Below are 20574 nucleotides of genomic sequence, written 5' to 3'. Positions count from 1 at the left end.
GATCAGCTGACAGGCTACCTAAAGATTTCCTGAGCACAGCAGCCTCCAGACACACCCCTAGAAAGGCCCTGCCCACCAGAGGACAAATACCCAGCCCCACCACCAGGGGGTAAACACTGGCCCCTCCTGCCAAGAAGACTCCATAAGCCTATAGACCAGCCTTACCCACCAGAGGGCAGACACCAGAAGCAAAAAAATTATGGTCCTGCAGTGTGCAAGCCAAATTCACAAACACAGGCCAGACATTACCCTAGGATTACTTGGTCCCTAGTCCCTTGTGACGAGAGGGGACTGCACTGCTGGGACACACTGGACATCTCCTTTGGACGGTCACTTTTCCAAGACAAGAAACCCAATGAATGTACAACAAACAAAGACACAAACAGTAATTTAGACAAAATGAGGCAACCCACTCCAGTATTCCTGCTTAGAAATCACTGCCCCTGAAGAGAAAAAAGAAGGAAAAGAAATGAGGACTTTGGCCTTGGAAGCCAGTGGAGCTTGACTGCAAAACCTCCACAAGATTGGGAGAAACAGAGACTTCACTCTTAAAGAGTGCACACAAAATCTCAGTTTAAGAGACTTCTGGGACAAGTGTGATAATATTCGCATTACAGGGGTCTCAAAGGAGAAGAGAAGGTTCTGAGAACGTATTAGAAGAGGTACTAGCTGAAACTTTCTTAATCTGGGGAAGGAAAGAGTCACCCAAGCACAGGAAGTGCAGAGACTCTCATACAGGATTAGCCCAGAGAGGAATACACTAAAACACACTGTAATCAAAATGACAAAAATTAAAGACAAGAGAGAGTATTTGAAACTACAGCCTATTATACAGAGTGAAGTAAGCCAGAAAGAAAAACACCAATACTACAGTATACTAATGCATATACAAAAAAGATCTTCATGACCAATATAATCACGATGGTGTGATCACTCACCTAGAGCCAGACACCCTGGAATGCAAAGTCAAGTGGGCCTTAGGAAGCATCACTACTAACAAAGCTAGAGGAGGTGATGGAATTCCAGTTGCTATTTCAAATCCTGAAAGATGATGCTGTGAAAGTGCTGCACTCAATATGCCAGCAAATTTGGAAAACTCAGCAGTGGCCACAGGACTGGAAAAGGCCAGTTTTCATTCCAATCCCAAAGAAAGGCAATGCCAAAGAGTGCTCAAACTACCGCACAATTACACTCATCTCACACACTAGCAAAGTAATGCTCAAAATTCTCCAAGCCAGGCTTCAGCAATACATGAACCATGAACTTCCTGATGTTCAAGCTGGTTTCAGAAAAGGCAGAGGAACCAGAGATCAAATTGCCAACATCCGCTGGATCATCGAAAAAGCAAGAGAATTCCAAAAAAAACATCTATTTCTGCTTTATTGACTATGCCAAAGCCTTTGACTGTGTGGATCCCAAAGAACTGTGGAGAATTCTTCAAGAGATGGGAATACCAGACCACCTGATCTGCCTTCTGAGAAACCGGTCAGGAAGCAACAGTTAGAACTGGACATGGAACAACAGACTGGTTCCAAATAGGAAAAGAAGTACGTCAAGGCTGTATATTGTCACCCTGCTCATTTAACTTCTATGCAGAGTACATCATGAGAAACACTGGGCTGGAAGAAGCACAAGCCGGAACCAAGATTGCGGGGAGAAATATCAGTAAACTCAGATATGCAGATGACACCACCCTTATGACAGAAAGTGAAGAGGAACAAAAAAGTCTCTTAATGAAAGTAAAAGAGGAGAGTGGAAAGTTGGCTTAAAACTCAACATTCAGAAAACGAAGATCATGGCATCTGGTCCCATCACTTCATGGGTAATACATGGGGAAACAGTGGAAACAGTGTCAGACTTTATTTATTTGGGCTCCAAAATCACTGCAGATGGTGACTGCAGCCATGAAATTAAAAGACACTTACTCCTTGGAAGGAAAGTTATGACCAACCTAGATAGCATATTAAAAAGCAGAGACATTACTTTGCCAACAAAGGTCCTAGTCAAGGCTATGGTTTTTCCAGTAGTCATGTATGGATGTGAGAGCTGGACTGTGAAGAAAGCTGAGTGCCGAAGAATTGATGCTTTTGAACTGTGGTGTTGGAGAAGACTCTTGAGAGTCCCTTGGACTGCAAGGAGATCCAACCAGTCCATTCTAAAGGAGATCAGTCCTGGGTATTCTTTGGAAGGAATGATGTTAAAGCTGAAGCTCCAGTACTTTGGCCACCTCATGTGAAGAGTTGACTCATTGGAAAAGACTCTGATGCTGAGAGCGATTGGGGGCAGGAGGAGAAGGGGACGACAGAGGATGAGATGGCTGGATGGCATCACTGACTCGATGGACATGAGTTTGAGTGAACTCCGGGAGTTGGTGATGGACAGGGAGGCCTGGGGTCCTGCAATTCATGGGGTCACAAAGAGTCAGACACGACTGAGCGATTGATCTGAACTGAACGCGTATTTATGGAATTTAGAAAGATGGTAACAATAACTCTGTATGCGAGACAGCAAAAGAGACATAGATGTATATAACAGTCTTATGGACTCTGTGGGAGAGGGCGAGGGTGGGATGATTTGGGAGAATGGCATGAAACATGTATAATATCATACATGAAATGAATCGCAAGTCCAGGTTCGATGCATGATACAGGATGCTCGGGGCTGGTGCACTGGGATGAGCCAGAGGAATGGTAAGGGGAGGGAGGTGGGAGGGGGGTTCAGGATGGTGAACACATGTACACCCGTGGCAGATTCATGTTGATGTATGGCAAAACCAATACAATATTGTAAAAAATAAAATAAAAGCAACAAGGAAAAGGTAACAAATAACATACAAGGGAACTCCCATAAGGCTATCAGCAAATTTTTCAGCAAAACTTAACCCACCAGAAGAGAATGAGATGATATACTTAAATCAATGAAAGAAAAGAACATACAACCAAGAATACTCTACCTAGTAAGACTTTCATTGAGGTTTTATGAAGAAGTCAAAAACTTTACAGACAAGCAAAAGCGAAAAGAATTTAGCACCACCAAAGCAGCTTTACAACAAATCCTAAGGGAACTTCCCTAGGCAGAAAAGAAAAGGCCACAACTACAAACAAGAAAATTACAAAACAGAAAAGCTCATTGGTAAAGGCAAACACACACAAAAAGTAGGAAACAATCCAAAAACAAAGCTAATAGTAAGGTTAAAGGACAAAAGTAGTAAAAATCATTTGTATCCACAATAAGCACTTAAGGGATACACAAAACAATCTGATGCAAAATATAATACCCAAAATGGTGATTATGAGGGGAGGCGAGTACAAATGAAGTTTATCTGAAATGTGTTTGAAAATTAAAAGGTCAGCAATTTAAAACAAGCACATACAAATATAGACTCCTATATAAAAATCTCATGGTAACCACAAAACAATAATCTATAATAGATATACACACAAAGAAGGAAAAATAATCTAAATAGAACACTAAAGAGAGTCATCAAACCACAATAAAGAGAACAAAAAAAGAAAATAGGAAGAAAGACCTACAAAAACAAATCCAAAAAAATTAAGAAAATAGCAATAGGAACATACATATTGGTTATCATCACCTTAAATGTAAATGAAATAAATGCTCCTACCAAATGACAGAGACTGGCTGAATAAATACCAAAATAAGGCCTGTACACCTGCTGCCTATAAGAGACTCACTTCAGATCTAGAGACACATATGGACTGACAGTAAGTGGATGGAAAAAAGGTATTCAGTGCAACTAGAAATCAAAAGAAAAGTTGGAATAGTAATACTTGTGTCACACAAAATATACTGTCAAATAAAGAAAATAGACAGAGAAGGACACTACATGATGATTAAAGGATCAACTCAAAAAGAAGGTAGCACAGTTTTAAATATACAGGTACCCAACATAGGAGCCCCTCAATATATAAGCCAAACGTTAAAAGACATAAAAGGAGAAACTGATATTAATACAATAAAGTGGTGGACGTTAGCATCCCACTTACATCAATGAACAGATTAATCAGACAGAAAATCAATAAGGAAACATGGGACTTAAATGATACATTAGGCCAGATGGACTTAACTGACATCTATAGAGCATTCCATCCAAAAGCTGTGGGACACACATTCTTTTCAAGTGTACATGGAACAGTCTCCAGAATACATCACATGCTAGGACATATAGCAAGCTGCAGTGAATTTAAGAAAACTGAAATTAAATCAAATATTGCTGCTATCTTTTCCAACTAAAGGCTATAAAGCTAGAAATCAACTACAAGAAAAAAACTTGAAAAGATACAGACAGATGGAAGCTAAAAAATATGCTACTAAGCAACCAGTGCATCACTGAAGAAATCAAAGAGGAAAATTTTAAATGTCTAAAGACTAATGCCTAAAAGAGTAAAATTATTATCCAAAACCTATGGGATACAGCAGAGGCAGTTCTAAGAGGGAAGTTCATAGCAATACAAGTTTACCTAAGGAAACAAGAAAAGTCTCAAACAACTTAACCTTACACAAGAACAACTAGAGAAAGAACAACAAACAAAACTCAATGTTAGTAAAAGAAAATAAATCACAAAGATCAGAGCAGAAATAAATGAAATAGAGACTTCAAAAACAACAGAAAGATCAATGAAACCAAAACTTGGTTCTTTGAAAAGATAACTAATTCAACAATGAAAAGTTGAAAGCGTTTCCTCTAGGATCAAGAGTAAGGATGCCCATTCTCACCACTTATATTCAACACAGTTTTGGAAGTCCTTGCCATAGCAATTAGAGAAGAAAAGGAAATAAAAGCAATCCAAATTGGAAGAGAAGTAAACCTGTCACTGTTGCAAATATTTCTATGTCAACCTTTAGACAGTCTCATCAAGAATAAAAGGGAGAGGACCAAATAAAGAAAATCAGAAATGAAAATGGGGAAGTTATAACCACCACCACAGAAATACAGAAGATCATAGGGAGAATACTACAAGCAACTATACACCAATTAAAAAGGACAACTAGAAGAAATGGACAAATTCTTAGAAAGCTACACTCTCACAAGACTGAACCAAGAGGAAACAGAATATACAAACAGGTCAACTACCAGTACATAAACTGAATCAGTAATTTAAAAATTCCCAGCAAATAAAAGCCAATGACAAGATGGTTTCTAAGGTGAATTCCACCAAACATTTAGAGAAGAGTTAATACCTATCCTTCTGAAACTATTCCAAGAAACTGCAAGGTAAGGAACACTCCCAGACTCATTCTATGAGGCCACCAACACCCTGATACCAAAATCAGAAAAAGGTATCAAAAAAGAAAATTATAGGCCAATATCATTGATGAACACAATGTAAAAATCCTCAACAAAATATGAATCCAAACTCAATCCAACAATACATTAAAAGGATGATACACCATGATCAAGTTGGATTTATTCCAAGATGTAAGGACTTTTCAATATCTGCAAATTAATGAATGTGATAACATCACATTAACAAACTGGGGAATAAAAACCATATGATCATCTCAACCAATGCAGAAAAAGCTTTTGATAAAATTCAACATCCATTTATAATAAAAACTAGTCCAAAAATAGGCATAGAGGGAACATACTTCAACATAATAAAGGTGATATATGACAAGTCCACAGCTAACATCATACTCAATGATGAAAAGATGAAATCATTTTCTGTAAGATAATGAAGAAGACAAAGGATGCCCATTCTCACCACTTTTATTCAGCATAGTTTTTGAAGTCCCAGACACAGAAATTAAAGAAAAGGAAATAAAAGGAAACTGAGCTGGAAAAAAAGAAGTGAAACTGTCACTGTTTGCACATGGCATTTCTATGCTCTACACAGGAAACCTTAGAGATGCTACCAGAAAACTACTAGAGCTCATGAATGAATTCAGTAAAGTTGAAAGATACAAAATTAACGTACGGAAACTCATTGCATTTCTATACACTAACAACCAAATATCAGAAAGAGAAATTAAGGAAACAACCCCTATTGCATCAAAAAGAATGAAGTATCTGGAAATAAACCCGCTTAAAGATGCAAAATGAAAAGACAACCTACAGAACGGAAGAAAATATTTGCAAACATTACAACTGACAAGGGATTAATTTCCAAAATATACAAACAGCGCATAAAGCTAAGAATCAAAAAAAGAAACAACCCAATCAATAATGGGCAGAAGACCTAAACAGATATTTCTCCAAAGATGGCCAACAGGCACATGAAAATATTTTCAACATCACTAATTATTAGAGGAATGCAAATCAAACCACAATATCTCAGTAACACCTCACATCAGTCAAATGGCTATCATCAAAAAAATCCAAAAACAATAAATGCTGGGGAGAGTGTGGAGGGAAGGGAACCCTCATACACTACTGGTGGGAATGTAAACTGGTGCAGCTACTATAGAGAAGTATGGAGGTGCCTTAAAAAACTAAAAACAGATTTGGCATATGACCCAGCAATCCCCTTCCTGAGCATATATCCAGAGAAAACTCTGATTTCAAAAGATACAAGCACCCCAATGTTCACAGCAGTAGTATTTACAGTAGCCAAGCATGGAAACAACTTAAATGTCCATCAACAGAGAAATGAATAAAGAAGATGTGGTGTGTAGGTATACACACACACACACAAACACACACACATATAACTACTCATAATACTAGAATACTACTCAGCCACTAAAAAGAATGAAATATAGCAACATGGATAGACCTAGAAATTACCAAGTGAAGTAAGAGAGAAATAGCATATGATATCACTTATATGTGGAATCTTAAAAAAACTGATATAAATGAACTTATTTACAAAACATAAACAGACTCAAAGACACAGAAAACAAACTTTGGGCTACCAAAGGGGATAGTTGGCAAGAGGGTGGGAGGGTGTAGTTGAAGATAAATTAGGAGTTTGGGATTACCATATATACCTTATTACATATAAAACTGGAGCAGGAAATGGCAACCCACTCCAATATTCTTTCCTGGAGAATGGACAGAGGAACCTGGTGGGCGACAGTTCATGGGGTCGCAAAGAGCTGGACACGACTGAGTGACTAACGCATATAAAATAGGTAAATAACAAGGACCTGCTGTATAGCACAGGGAACCATATTCAATACCTCGTAATAACCTATAATAGAAAGAAATCTGAAAAAGAATATATATATATATATGTGTGTATAACTGAATCACTTTGTTATACACTTGAAATAACGTAACATTGTGAACTCACTATACTTCAGTAAAACAATTAAAACTTTAATGCATCAAAGGACATTTATCAAGAAAGTAAAAAAACAACTTACAGAATAGGAAAAATTATTTACATATCATACATCTGATAAGGGTTTAATATCCAGAATATACAAAAAAATTCAGTTTAAATAAATTTTAAAACGGGCAAATTACTTAAGCGGACAACAATGGTAACAATGGCATAAGGAAATACACAAATGGTCAATAAACACATGAAAAGATGCTTAACCACATTAGTCAAGCAAGAAATGCAAATCAAAGCCACAATAAGATACCAATTCACACCTACTACAATGGCTATAACAAAACGGAAAGAAGGAAGGAAGACAGATAGCTAGGTAGATAGATAGATAACAAGTGTTGACCCAGATGTAAAAACTGGAACACTCATACATTGCTAGTAGGGATGTAAATGGGAATGTAAAATGTTGTAGCCTCTGTGGAAATCAGTTTGATGTTTTCTCAAAAAGATAAACATAGAATTACTTATGACCCAGCAATTCTACATCTAGATACGTAACCAAAAGAACTGACAGCAGAAACTGAAGGAGATACTTTTACATGGTAATTTTGGTATAAATAAAATTTGAACCACAATTAAAATATTATCAGATCAATTCATCCTTAATATGTTGTCCCCCCCAAAAAAAAACAAGAAAATCAAATTAACTAAAAACCAGAAAGTAGCAGAATTTACAAAGAATATAAGTATTGATATTCCCCTCTTACAAACAGTTAAATTTTGAAACACTGAATAAATAATTATATGTCATGCATATTAGATTTTTTAAAAATTATAAAAAATATATAGCTTACAAAGTACCATATTTTCAGTAAACTTTTATAAAATGTATAAAGGCATTTCATCACATTCCAAAAGTAATATATATCCCTCATTCTTAAAGATCTGTCCTCATATCTTAAACACACACATAAATAGCTCAAAGAATACAACAGTCTTTAATATTAGCCACTTATTAGACAAAGGGGATATATTTGTAATTAAAAGAAATAGCCAAATTTAGAATGATGATTTGTATATCTGTCTTTCTTCTTGAAATACATGCTTAAAAATTTACAAAGGCACAACTTAAAGAGAAAAAATTAACTTTTATGAGTGTGCACTTCATTGAAATTAAAGTTCACTATTACAGGATGGGAAATAATACACATGTATAGTTCCATCTTTTCTCTCTCACACACACACGCATTTTAGATCCACCCAACTAAAAAGTTGTTAATAAATCAAAGTCTGTGAATTCCAACTTAAGTAATTCTATAAAATATTGCACCAAAGAAAAGTAATAAAGCATTAGCATGGCCATAATAACCCCTACTTACTAACACTTACTGTGTGAAAATTTATCATTTCTTGAAGACTGTCAGAAAATTTGGTCAAACTTGTCTGAGAAAGAAATCAAAAGAAAACAAAGTTATTTAAGAGCTACTAATATATGCTAGAAAAACATAATTTCAGCATTTGTGACAGAAAGATTAAGTTACAGTGTAAACAGTAATATTTATTTCTCACTAGGACAATCTCACTACTTCTCAGATACGGTCTGCATAGAAGTCTACAGGTAGTAACATGAAACTCAAGAACAGTCAAAGAATTAAACTGTCTATCAATATTATTATACTAACTAATTGAAATGGCATATATAAACCTAAAGGTTAAAAGTGAGTGTGTCAAGACTATGTGCATTTAGGTATCTATGGATCACATAATTATCAAATTACACCATTTTTTTCACTAGCTATTATTCCTCATAAAAGAAACATTATAATACCACATAATATAGCAGGGGGTCTAAGCTAACATAGCTAGTTGACCAGAACTTTCCTATGCAGCCCCCCAAATGTACAGTTAGATACTAGTCTTAAGTTAATGTTCTCTGCTTGCACTAATAAACTTGATCCTACCCTACCTGCTCAGGTGCCCTTCTAGATGCTTCAGCTCACCTATCAGCAAGTATAGTAAACAGATATTTACAACATAGATCAACCATCACCTTCTAACTATCTTAGAACACAGGATTATATAAGATAGCACCAATAGGTGTTAGCTTTTCCACTTCTGATTTTAAGGACCACCACTATTATTAATAAGGTACATAGATACAGTTATTTAATAACATGTTGCATTGATCATTTTAACTAAGTTTAATAATACTGACCTCAACTACAGCATCATTGCTAGAATACTGTGCCAGGTCTCGAATCCCATTCATGAACTGTTTATTTGCAACACAAAAGGCTTTTCCAGTATCAATCATTGCAATACACAGTTTCACAAGCTGAAAAAGAAACACATTATATAACTGAAAAAATTTTTTAATTAATTGAACAAGTATTATCAATAACCACATGAGTTTGCCTAGTTAAGATTACAGTTCATCAATAAATCGAAACTAAACAAAAAGTGTTTTTTTTCCCTTTGACTTATAAAGTAAATCATAAGAGAGCTGTATCAAAAAAAAAAAAAAAAGATGACCTTTCAGGATGCAGAGGGTGTCTTATAACAACCAACCACCAATCAAGGTAATTTTTAATTTTATCAAGTTAAATTCAACCCTGTAACTTAACTCCACAAAAATGTATTAAGCATCTCTTGGAAAGAATAAAAGGAAACTTAGGCAGAGCAAGCAGTTTGACAAAAGATTTTTTGAAAACACAACTGTGGTATGGTAAAGGCAGGTAAACGGGTACGGTGGGCGAGTCATGCTGGTCCTTTTATTATCAGACTATCAGAACAGAATTGATTAATCAACCATATTTCTCCAATCTCAGAACTGGGCTTCTCCCTTTCCCCATTCCCTCTTTTTATCTTTCCCTTTTTAATCTTTCTCTTTTTCCTATCCATTCCTTTTCTTTTTCTAGCCCTTCTTTTTTCTTTATTTCACACAAAACATTTTCTTTAAGCAAACAATATCTTGGGTGAAAGTAAAACATAATAAAGATGAAAGTGGAGCTGATCTAGAAGGAAGGGTAATGACAGCATGGGAAGTGGGGTCACCAAGAAGAGGATAAACAGCTGAGGAAAACTTTAGAAGACAACACAAGGATCTCGGGAGTATAATTTAAAACTGTTACCCTGGAATCTGGAGCAACGTTAAGTAAAAAAAAATCCCTGTTCTAATCTGGAAAAAAATCTATTTCTGTTTTATTGAATATGCTAAGGCCTTTGACTGTGTGGATCACAACAAACTGGAAAATCCTTCAAGAGACAGGAATACCAGACCACCTTACCTGCCTTGTGAGAAACCTGTATGCAGGTCAAGAAGCAACAGTGAAAACTGGACATGGAACAACGGACTGGTTCCAAATTGGGCAAGGAGTACGTCACGGCTGTATATTGTCACCCTGCTTATTTAACTTCTATGCAGAGTACATCATGAGAAACGCTGGGCTGGAGGAAGCACAAGCTGGAATCAAGATTGCCAGGAGAAATATCAACAGCCTCAGATATGCAGATGACACCACCATTATGGCAGAAAGCAAAGAGCAATTAAACAGCCTCTTGATGAAAGTGAAAGAGGAGACTGAAAAAGCTGGCTTAAAACTCAACATTGAAAAAACAAAGATAATGGCATCTGGTCCCATCACTTCATGGCAAACAGATGGGGAAACAATGGAAACAGTGATAGCCTTTATTTTTTTGGGTTCCAAAATCGCTACAGATGGTGACTGCAGTCATGAAATTAAAAGGTGCCTGCTCCTTGGAAGAAAAGCTATGACAAACCTAGACAGCGTATTAAAAAGCAGAGATGCTACTTTGCTGACAAAGGTCCATATAGTCCAAAGCTATGGCTTTTCCAGTAGTCATGTATGGATGTGAGAGTTGGACCATAAAGAAGGCTCAGTTTCAAAGAGCTGATGCTTTTCAATTGTGGTGTTGGAGAAGACTTGAAACTCCCTTGGACTGCAAGGAGATCAAACCAGTCAATCCTAAAGGAAACCAACCCTGAATATTCACTGGAAGGACTCATGCTGAAGCTGAAACTCCAATACTTTGGCCACCTGATGTAAAGAGCTGACTCATTAGAAAAGACCCTGATGCTGAGAAAGAGCTGGAGGTAGGAGGAGAAGGGGAAGACAGAGGATGAGATGGCTGGATGGCATCATCGACTCAATGAACATGAGTCTGAGCAAGCTGCGGGCGATGGTGAAGGACAGAGAACCCTGGTGTATTGCAGTCCATGGGGTCACAAAGAGTCAGACACGACTGAGCAACTGAACAACAACAAAATCCTAACCATTAGAAAAGTAAATTCTATTTAGCACAAACACAACTGCTATGCTCATCAAAACTATGCAAGAGAGAATAAAGGAAGAACATCTGACCAGGACTATGGAGTTCAAAGAAGGATTCCTAAACAGAAAGAGAAATTAAGGAAACAATTTCATTCACCATTGCAATGGAAAGAATAAAATACTTAGGAATATATCTACCTAAAGAAACTAAAGACCTATATATAGAAAACTATAAAACACTGGTGAAAGAAATCAAAGAGGACACTAATAGATGGAGAAATATACCATGTTCATGGATTGGAAGAATCAATATAGTGAAAATGAGTATACTAGCCAAAGCAATTTATAGATTCAATGCAATCCCTATCAAGCTACCAACAGTATTCTTCACAGAGCTAGAACAAATAATTTCACAATTTGTATGGAAATACAAAAAACCTCGAATAGCCAAAGCAATCTTGAGAAAGAAGAATGGAACTGGAGGAATCAACCTACCTGACTTCAGGCTCTACTACAAAGCCACAGTTGTCAAGACAGTATGGTACTGGCACAAAGACAGAAATATAGATCAATGGAACAAAATAGAAAGCCCAGAGATAAATCCACGCACATATGGACACCTTATCTTTGACAAAGGAGGCAAGAAGATACAATGGATTAAAGACAATCTCTTTAACAAGTGGTGCTGGGAAATCTGGTCAACCACTTGTAAAAGAATGAAACTAGAACACTTTCTAACACCATACACAAAAACAAACTCAAAATGGATTAAAGATCTAAACGTAAGACCAGAAACTATAAAACTCCTAGAGGAGAACATAGGCAAAACACTCTCTGACATACATCACAGCAGGATCCTCTATGACCCACCTCCCAGAATATTGGAAATAAAAGCAAAAATTAACAAATGGGACCTAATTAACCTTAAAAGCTTCTGCACATCAAAGGAAACTATTAGCAAGGTGAAAAGACAGCCTTCAGAATGGGAGAGAATAATAGCAAATGAAACAACTGACAAACAACTAATCTCAAAAATATACAAGCAACTCCTACAGCTCAACTCCAGAAAAATAAATGACCCAATCAAAAAATGGGCCAAAGAACTAAATAGACATTTCTCCAAAGAAGACATACAGATGGCTAACAAACACATGAAAAGATGCTCAACATCACTCATTACCAGAGAAATGCAAATCAAAACCACTATGAGGTACATTTCACGCCAGTCAGAATGGCTGCGATCCAAAAGTCTACAAGTAATAAATGCTGGAGAGGGTGTGGAGAAAAGGGAACCCTCTTACCCTGTTGGTGGGAATGCAAACTAGTACAGCCACTATGGAGAACAGTGTGGAGATTCCTTAAAAAACTGGAAATAGAACTGCCTTATGATCCAGCAATCCCACTGCTGGGCATACACACTGAGGAAAGAAGGGAAAGAGACACGTGTACCCCAATGTTCATCGCAGCACTGTTTATAATAGCCAGGACATGGAAGCAACCTAGGTGTCCATCAGCAGATGAATGGATAAGAAAGCTATGGTACATATACACAATGGAGTATTACTCAGCCATTAAAAAGAATACATTTGAATCAGTTCTAATGAGGTGGATGAAACTGGAGCCTATTATACAGAGTGAAGTAAGCCAGAAAGAAAAACACCAATACAGTATACTAACGCATATATATGGAATTTAGAAAGATGGTAACAGTAACCCTGTGTACGAGACAGCAAAAGAGACACTGATGTATAGAACAGTCTTATGGACTCTGTGGGAGAGGGAGAGGGTGGGAAGATTTGGGAGAATGGCATTGAAACATGTAAAATATCATGTATGAAACGAGTTGCCAGTCCAGGTTCGATGCACGATACTGGATGCTTGGGGCTAGTGCACTGGGACAACCCAGAGGGATGGTATGGGGAGGGAGGAGGGAGGAGGGTTCAGGATGGGGAACACATGTATACCTGTGGCGGATTCATTTTGGTATTTGGCAAAACTAATACAATTTTGTAAAGTTTAAAAATAAAATAAAATTTAAAAAAAAAACAAAGAAGGATTCCTGCAAAAGGAAACACTTGAGAAAAGCCCTGAAGACCAACAGGAATTAGTCGATTAGATAAGGGTAATAAGACACTATTTTAGGAAAAGCATGAGCTAACCCTGAAGTTTACAAGGCAGGGTAAACCAGAGGCGCTAAGGAGCTTGCTGCTAAGTCACTTCAGTCATGTCCAACTCTGTGCGACCCCATAGACGGCAGCCCACCAGGCTTCCCCGTCCCTGGGATTCTCCAGGCAAGAACACTGGAGTGGGTTGCCATTTCCTTCTCCAATGCATGAAAGTGAAAAGTGACAGTGAAGTCGCTCAGTCATGTCCGACTCTTAGTGACCCCATGGACTGCAGCCTACCATGCTCCTCTGTCCATGGGAGTTTCCAGGCAGGAGTACTGGAATGGGGTGCCATTGCCTTCTCCACTAAGGAGCTTAGTTCACTGCAAGGGCCAGATCAGGAAAAACACTGTGGGCAAAGCAAAGGTGTTCACATATTATACAAAAGGAACTGGGAAACAATAAAGACACCCTACATCTTAGAAGCATGGCTTAGGGCATCTCTCTGGCAAACAGAGGATGATGGCTTTATATTAGAAAAGAGGACAATTTAAAGATGTAGAGAGGGAAAAGAGAGAGGTGACTAAAGCAAAGTCTTTCTCAAAGAAGTCTGGAAGTGCATAAGAAAAGGGGTGCTTTTATCACTCAAATGTGTGTGTGTGTGGAATGGATTAAGGACAGATTCTGTTAAGTTTCCAGATTAAAAGCAAGAAATGAATGTGTTCCCATCAAAAGGAAGACACAAGTTCCTCTACTAAGAATGAAGAATAAGCTGGTAAATCTTGAGAGAACAGTGAATATAAGAGCTGCTAAAGATGAATGCTCAAGCTACCACACAACTGCACTCACCTCACACGCTAGTAAAGTAATGCTCAAAATTCTCCAAGCCAGGCTTCAGCAATATGCAAACCATGAACTTCCAGATGTTCATGCTGGTTTTAGAAAAGGCCAGAGATCAAATTGCCAACATCCGCTGGATCATCAAAAAATCAAGAGAGTTCCAGAAAAATATCTATTTCTGCTTTATTGACTATGCCAAAGCCTTTGACTGTGTGGATTACCACAAACTGTGGAAAATTCTTCAAGAGATGGGAAGGCCAGACCACCTGAGCTGCCTCTTGAGAAACCTATATGCAGGTCAGGAAGCAACAGTTAGAACTGAATATGCAACAACAGACTAGTTCCAAATAGGAAAAGGAGTACCTCAAGGCTGTATATTGTCACCCTGCTTATTTAACTTATATGCAGAATACATCATGAGAAATGCTGGGCTGGATAAAGCAAAAGCTGGAATCAAGATTGCCAGGAGAAACATCAATAATCTCAGATATGCAGATGACAGCACCCTGATGGCAGAAAATGAAGAAGAACTAAAGAGCCTCTTGATGCAAGTGAAAGAGGAGACTGAAAAAGTTGGCTTAAAGCTCAATATTCAGAAAACTAACATCATGGCATCCAGTCCCATCACTTCATGGCAAATAGATGGGGAAACAGTGGAAACAGTGGCTGACTTTATTTTGGGGGCTCCAAAATCACTGCAAATGGTGACTGCAGCCATGAAATTAAAAGATGCTTACTCCTTGGAAGATGACCAACCTAGACAGCATATTAAAAAGCAGAGACATTACTTTGTTAACTAAAGTCCATCTAGTCAAGACTATGGTTTTTCCAGTAGTCATATATGGATGTGTGAGAGTTGGACTATAAAGAAAGCTGAGCGCTGAAGAATTGATGCTTTTGAACTGTGGATAAGAATTTTGAGAGTCCCTTGGACTGCAAGGAGATCCAATCAGTCTATCCTAAAGGAAATTAGTCCTGAATATTCATTGGAAGGACTGATGTTGAAGCTGGAACTCCAATACTTTGGCCACCTGATGCAAAGAGCTGACTCATTTGAAAAGACCTTGATGCTGGGAAAGATTGAGAGCAAGAGGAGAAGGGGATGACAGAGGATGAGATGGTTGGATGGCATCACCCACTCAATGGACATGAGTTTGGGTAAACTCAGGAAGTTGGTGATGGACAGAGAGGCCTGGCGTGCTGCAGTCCATGGGGTCACAAAGAGTCGGACATGACTGACTGACTGAACTGAACTGAACTGAAAGATAGTAAGATAACCTGACTGAGTCTTGAAAAAACTGCTTTGCATCAAGAATCCCACCAATCCGTTTCACCAAACAAGTGTGTAACTTTTCCTGAAGGGCTCTGTAGCCCAGATATGAGATAGAGAATATAGAAGATTAGACAAATACAGTCAAAATTCTGCAGAATAGGTGCTGTGGAAGGAAAATGAAGGTCTTCAGAAGAGAAATGATGACATAAAATTAAGAGCAGACTAGAAGGGTTCACCAGAGAAGGCAATGGCACCCCCACTCCAGTACTCTTGCCTGGAAAATCCCATGGACAGAGGAGCCTGGTGGGCTGCAGTCCATGGGGTCACTAAGAGTTGGACACGACTGAGCGCCTTCACTTTCACTTTTCACTTTCATGCACTGGAGAAGGAAATGGCAACCCACTCCAGTGTTCTTGCCTGGAGAATCCCAGGGACGGCGGAGCCTGGTGGGTTGCTGTCTATGGGGTCGCACAGAGTCGGACACGACTGAGGCAACTTAGCAGCAGCAGCAGAAGGGTTCACAGATGTATTACACATAATAGCCCAAAAGTGGAAACAACCCAAATGTCAATCAATGGATGAGAAGATAAATATGGTACATCCATACAACAGCATATTATTCAGCCATGAAAAAGGAAATACTAAAGATGTTACAACATAGACAGATGAACTTTTAAAACATTATGTTAAGTGAAAGGAGCCAGCCACAAAAGGTCAAATATTGCATGATTCCATTTATATGAAATGTATAAGAATAGGCAAATCCATAGAGACAGAATGTTAATTAGTGGTTGCCAGAGTATACAGGGAGAGGGAAATTGGAAGTGACTGCTAATGTGTATAGAGTTTATTAGGATAAGAGAAATGTTCTGAAATTAAGTAGTGGCAATAGTTGTACACACTGTGAATATACTAAAAAACACTGAGTTGCAAACTTTAAAATGGTAGATTTTATATTAGGTGAATTTAATCTTAATTAAAAAATTATTTTTAAAAAAGTACCCTGAATAAAAAAGAGCTCTGTAAGTAGACAGGCTTAAAAGACTAGAGATCTAGATAAACCTGAAAAACAGAAGCAGGAGGAGTCCAAGATGAGAACTGAAAAGACCAGAGACGCCCATCAGAAAGTAAGGTATCAAAGATTATTCCAGTTTCAGAGATTACAACTTTGAGCAACAAGGCATAGCATCTGGCCGGTGAAACAGGTACCAGAATTAAAATAAGGTCACTATCACAGGAGCTGGAGAGAAAATGAATGTGTCATATAGCTGAATTAAATATATACTGCAGTTATTTGGAAGAAGGACTGACTTGGAGATAGATAAATACTTTGCCAGCTGTCAAAAGTCCTTATTAGATGCCAGTGAAGATAGCTGTAACTAAATCACATAATACAATCTACAAAGAGAGAAGATTTTTACCTAACACTAAAATGAGGGGATTTTTCCCGTTAAAGACACTCTGTCTTCAAGACAGACCTAAGTCTGTTGAAGAGACATCACCAACATTAACATTCATTTAGAACTTACCATGTGCCAAAGCACTTAACATGTATTAACACATCTTATTCACATAATAACCCTATGAGATAGATATTCTTATTTTCCCCATTTTGGAGATGAAGAAACTCAGACATAGGAAGGTTTAGGAACTTGCTCGAGGCCCATATGGCTTAGTGAGTGGTACAGCCTGACTCATATATGGGCAGTGTTGCTCCAAGCTTTGTGCTCTTTCCTTCTAGACTATGTTATAAACCAAATATTACCATAATATTATAATAATTTAAATGGAAGTATAATTTTAAAATGTAAGAAATGTAAAAATGCAAGAAATAATGTAATATCTGGGGAAAAAAAAAAACCTAAGTTTGATAGTACTTGAGCTGTAATTTAAAGGGTATCTACTTAAAAAGGAGCAAGCCATTTCAATGAGAAGATTAAACAGATATGGAAATTATACGTAGATGGCAACTTTGATGCTCTGTGATGTTGCCAATGCCAGAATACCAGGCAGAATGGATAAACAATTGGACCTAGTCAAATAATGCCATTCATTCATGGAGCATTACTCATTAGAAAGAGTATAACTACCAATGGCATATATTTACAAGCAAAACAAATATAAGCTAAGTCAGCAAACTAGTTAAACCTGTTGCTGCCATGATTTGCAATGATATTACAGGTACAACTTGCCCTGCACAAAGTTATGAAATCACTAAACTAGCCTTAGATAATCCTTCCCCTCAACTAATGCCACCACCTTCAATAACAACCAGTTCTTGCTCCTCACAGGCCTCTTCTCTAATTGTACCTCCTCATAATTCTAGAGTAAAAATGATCAATGAGAGCTTAAGAATTTGGGTAAGGGACATTATATAAGGGATCAAGATCTTAAAGTAGAGAAATATATTTTAAAAAGTGTCAAAGTTTCCATGATGTCCTTACTGGCCCAACTCTGTTGATGTTGTTTAGTTGCTCAGTTGTGTCTGATTCTTTTGCAACTCCATGAACTATAACCCACCAGTTTTCTCTGTTCATGGGATTTCCCAGGCAAGAATACTGGAGTAGGTTGCCATTTCTTTCTCCAGGGGATCTTCCCAACCCAGGGGTTGAACCGGCATCTCCTGCTTGGCAGGAAGATTCTTTACCACTGAGCCACCTGGAAAGCCCTAATACAGACTCTAGAAAGGGTTTAGAGTTCTTAGTACTGAATAGCAATACTTTGACAACTTGCTTTAGATTTGCGTTTTTTCCTTTAAGATTCTACCAGTCTCTCAACCCCAACCAAATGATATAAAGGGGTGAAACCAAAAAATAGCTGCTCATAAAAGCAAAATCATTAACAAAAATACTGTAGGAGGAGTCTGTTTAGATATTTTAAATTCTGAGGTCTCCCCTGACACACAGTGTTTTGTTTGATTTAGATGCAAATCTACCCAGAGAAAATGGATACCCTTATTGCACTACTCTGTGATTCTTTTTAAAAGAAAGAAAGAAACTTTATCCTTCTACATATTCTCTCATACATCTACCAGAAAATCAAAGCTACATCTTCTGCTATCTACCTTAAGAGTTTAAAAACTTTGTTTCATAAAGTCCTCAAAAATAAATGTAATACATCAGGGTAAAATAATAAAGATGACAACAGTAACAATGATCTCATACACATAATTTTAAATAGAAAATAACGTTTCCGAAAATAATATCTTTACCAAAAATTCTAACATTTGTTTTTAAAAACACTTGCCTGAAGTTTGCTAGGGTTCCTCAGCAAACTTTCAGGGAGCATATGCCCCTCAACACAGACCCAGGAGTACAGTGGTGCCCAAGAAGAACGCTGAACTAAAAATAAAACAGATGGGATTCTAACCCTGGCTCTGCCTTTTCTAGCTCAGTGATTTGAACTACCTCCTCTTTACTTTTGGGGCTTGGCTACTGTCATCTAGAAAATGGAAATAATCCACTTGCCCCACCTACCTCACAGGACCATTGTAAAAATCCGAAACACACTATGTATCAAAGTGCTTTGAAAATTACAGAGTACTGCACAAAAATAACTTGTTACTAAACATTTTCTGAAATTATTGTCTTATATATATAACTAATAGCTACTGCTTTATGTATTTCCTATACTATTTACATTATATATACATATTGCATAATTTGAAAACATTTGAAAATCTTCAGTCTAATGAATGTACCTTACCTCACTGCTATTCAGAGTGCAGTCTATTCAACAGCACTGGTGTCACCTAAAGTCTGGCTACACAAACAGAATCTCAGATACCAAGACTTACTGGATCTGGATCTGTATTCTCACAAGAACCCCACATCTTCCTATGCACAGTAACATTTGATAAGCACTGCTTTCCAAAACAATTCTATTTACAGTAATAAGTAAATAAACAGAAAATTATCTTCAGAAAAAGTATTTCAAATAAACACATTTAGTCTCCAGAAATTTTAACAATCAACAACAGTTACTTAAAATCAGAAGCCACGTCTTATTCATTCTTACATGTCTGTTATACAACAGGTAACATTTCTGAGATAGAGACAAAAAAAGAGATTATCAATAATTAACACAGAAGATAGCAATCAATGTACATTTACCCTTGCATAGAATATGAAAATTTAATATCATATTATTAAATAAATACATATTCAGTATTTCTGGCATTAAGCTTTAAAAAATGGAATGAGTATTAAAATTTTTATATTTGAACACGGCCAAACCCAAATATAAAACCAAGAATGGTTCGGTTACATATGCTATCCATTAAGCAACAAAAAGTTATACTGCAATCTATTTGATGGAGAAGGAAACAAACTTCCAACATTATAAAACATGTCTAGTCAGACAGGGTTCAAATTCTTGCTCTGGCATTTAGATTAAATTTTCAACCAACTACTTAACATCTCTAGCCTCAACTTCTGTATGTGTAAAATCGGGATAATATTAGCATTTACCTTCATGGATATAAAAGAAATCACGTGGCCCATCTGGCACTGTAGGCACAAATCAGTATGCAAAACAGGAACTACTGTTTTAAAAAGTTAAAGTAAAATTTACCTTATCAAGTTTCAGTTCCAATTCTGCCACATCTCCTTCCACTTCTTCCAAAGCAGCCCTAAAAAATTAAACAAAAATAAGTTATTTTGTGTTTAAATGTACACTTTACTCTTGAAAAGTAACTCCAAGTGAAAAAATAGGTATGAATGCTTAAAAACTACACTTCATGTAAAGTATTAATTCCCTTAGAACAAAGTATGAATATTTCATAATCATGGGTTATAACAGATGAAAGATTATTGTTTAAGGTA

At 37.2% G+C, this 20574-nt stretch overlaps 1 protein-coding gene across 4 annotated transcripts in view; it reads right to left on the bottom strand.

Annotated features, from left to right (window-relative positions):
* The window catches only part of ACAP2 (ArfGAP with coiled-coil, ankyrin repeat and PH domains 2), a 171208-nt gene that overhangs the window by 86207 nt on the left and 64427 nt on the right, over positions 1-20574 (bottom strand). For all 4 annotated transcript variants that reach the window (XM_055568626.1, XM_055568628.1, XM_055568627.1 and 1 more), the window contains exons 2-4: positions 20324-20381; positions 9457-9576; positions 8631-8684 (exon numbers count right to left, since the gene is read on the bottom strand). In XM_055568626.1, coding sequence (XP_055424601.1) covers positions 8631-8684; positions 9457-9576; positions 20324-20381 — 232 coding nt within the window. The remainder of the gene's footprint in view (positions 1-8630; positions 8685-9456; positions 9577-20323; positions 20382-20574) is intronic.

This window comes from Bubalus kerabau, chromosome 2 (assembly GCF_029407905.1).
Source record: "Bubalus kerabau isolate K-KA32 ecotype Philippines breed swamp buffalo chromosome 2, PCC_UOA_SB_1v2, whole genome shotgun sequence".
In the NCBI taxonomy this organism is placed as follows: domain Eukaryota; kingdom Metazoa; phylum Chordata; class Mammalia; order Artiodactyla; family Bovidae; genus Bubalus; species Bubalus kerabau.
Note: the sequence above shows the minus strand (reverse complement) of the source record. Positions and strands in the feature narration are given on the sequence as shown.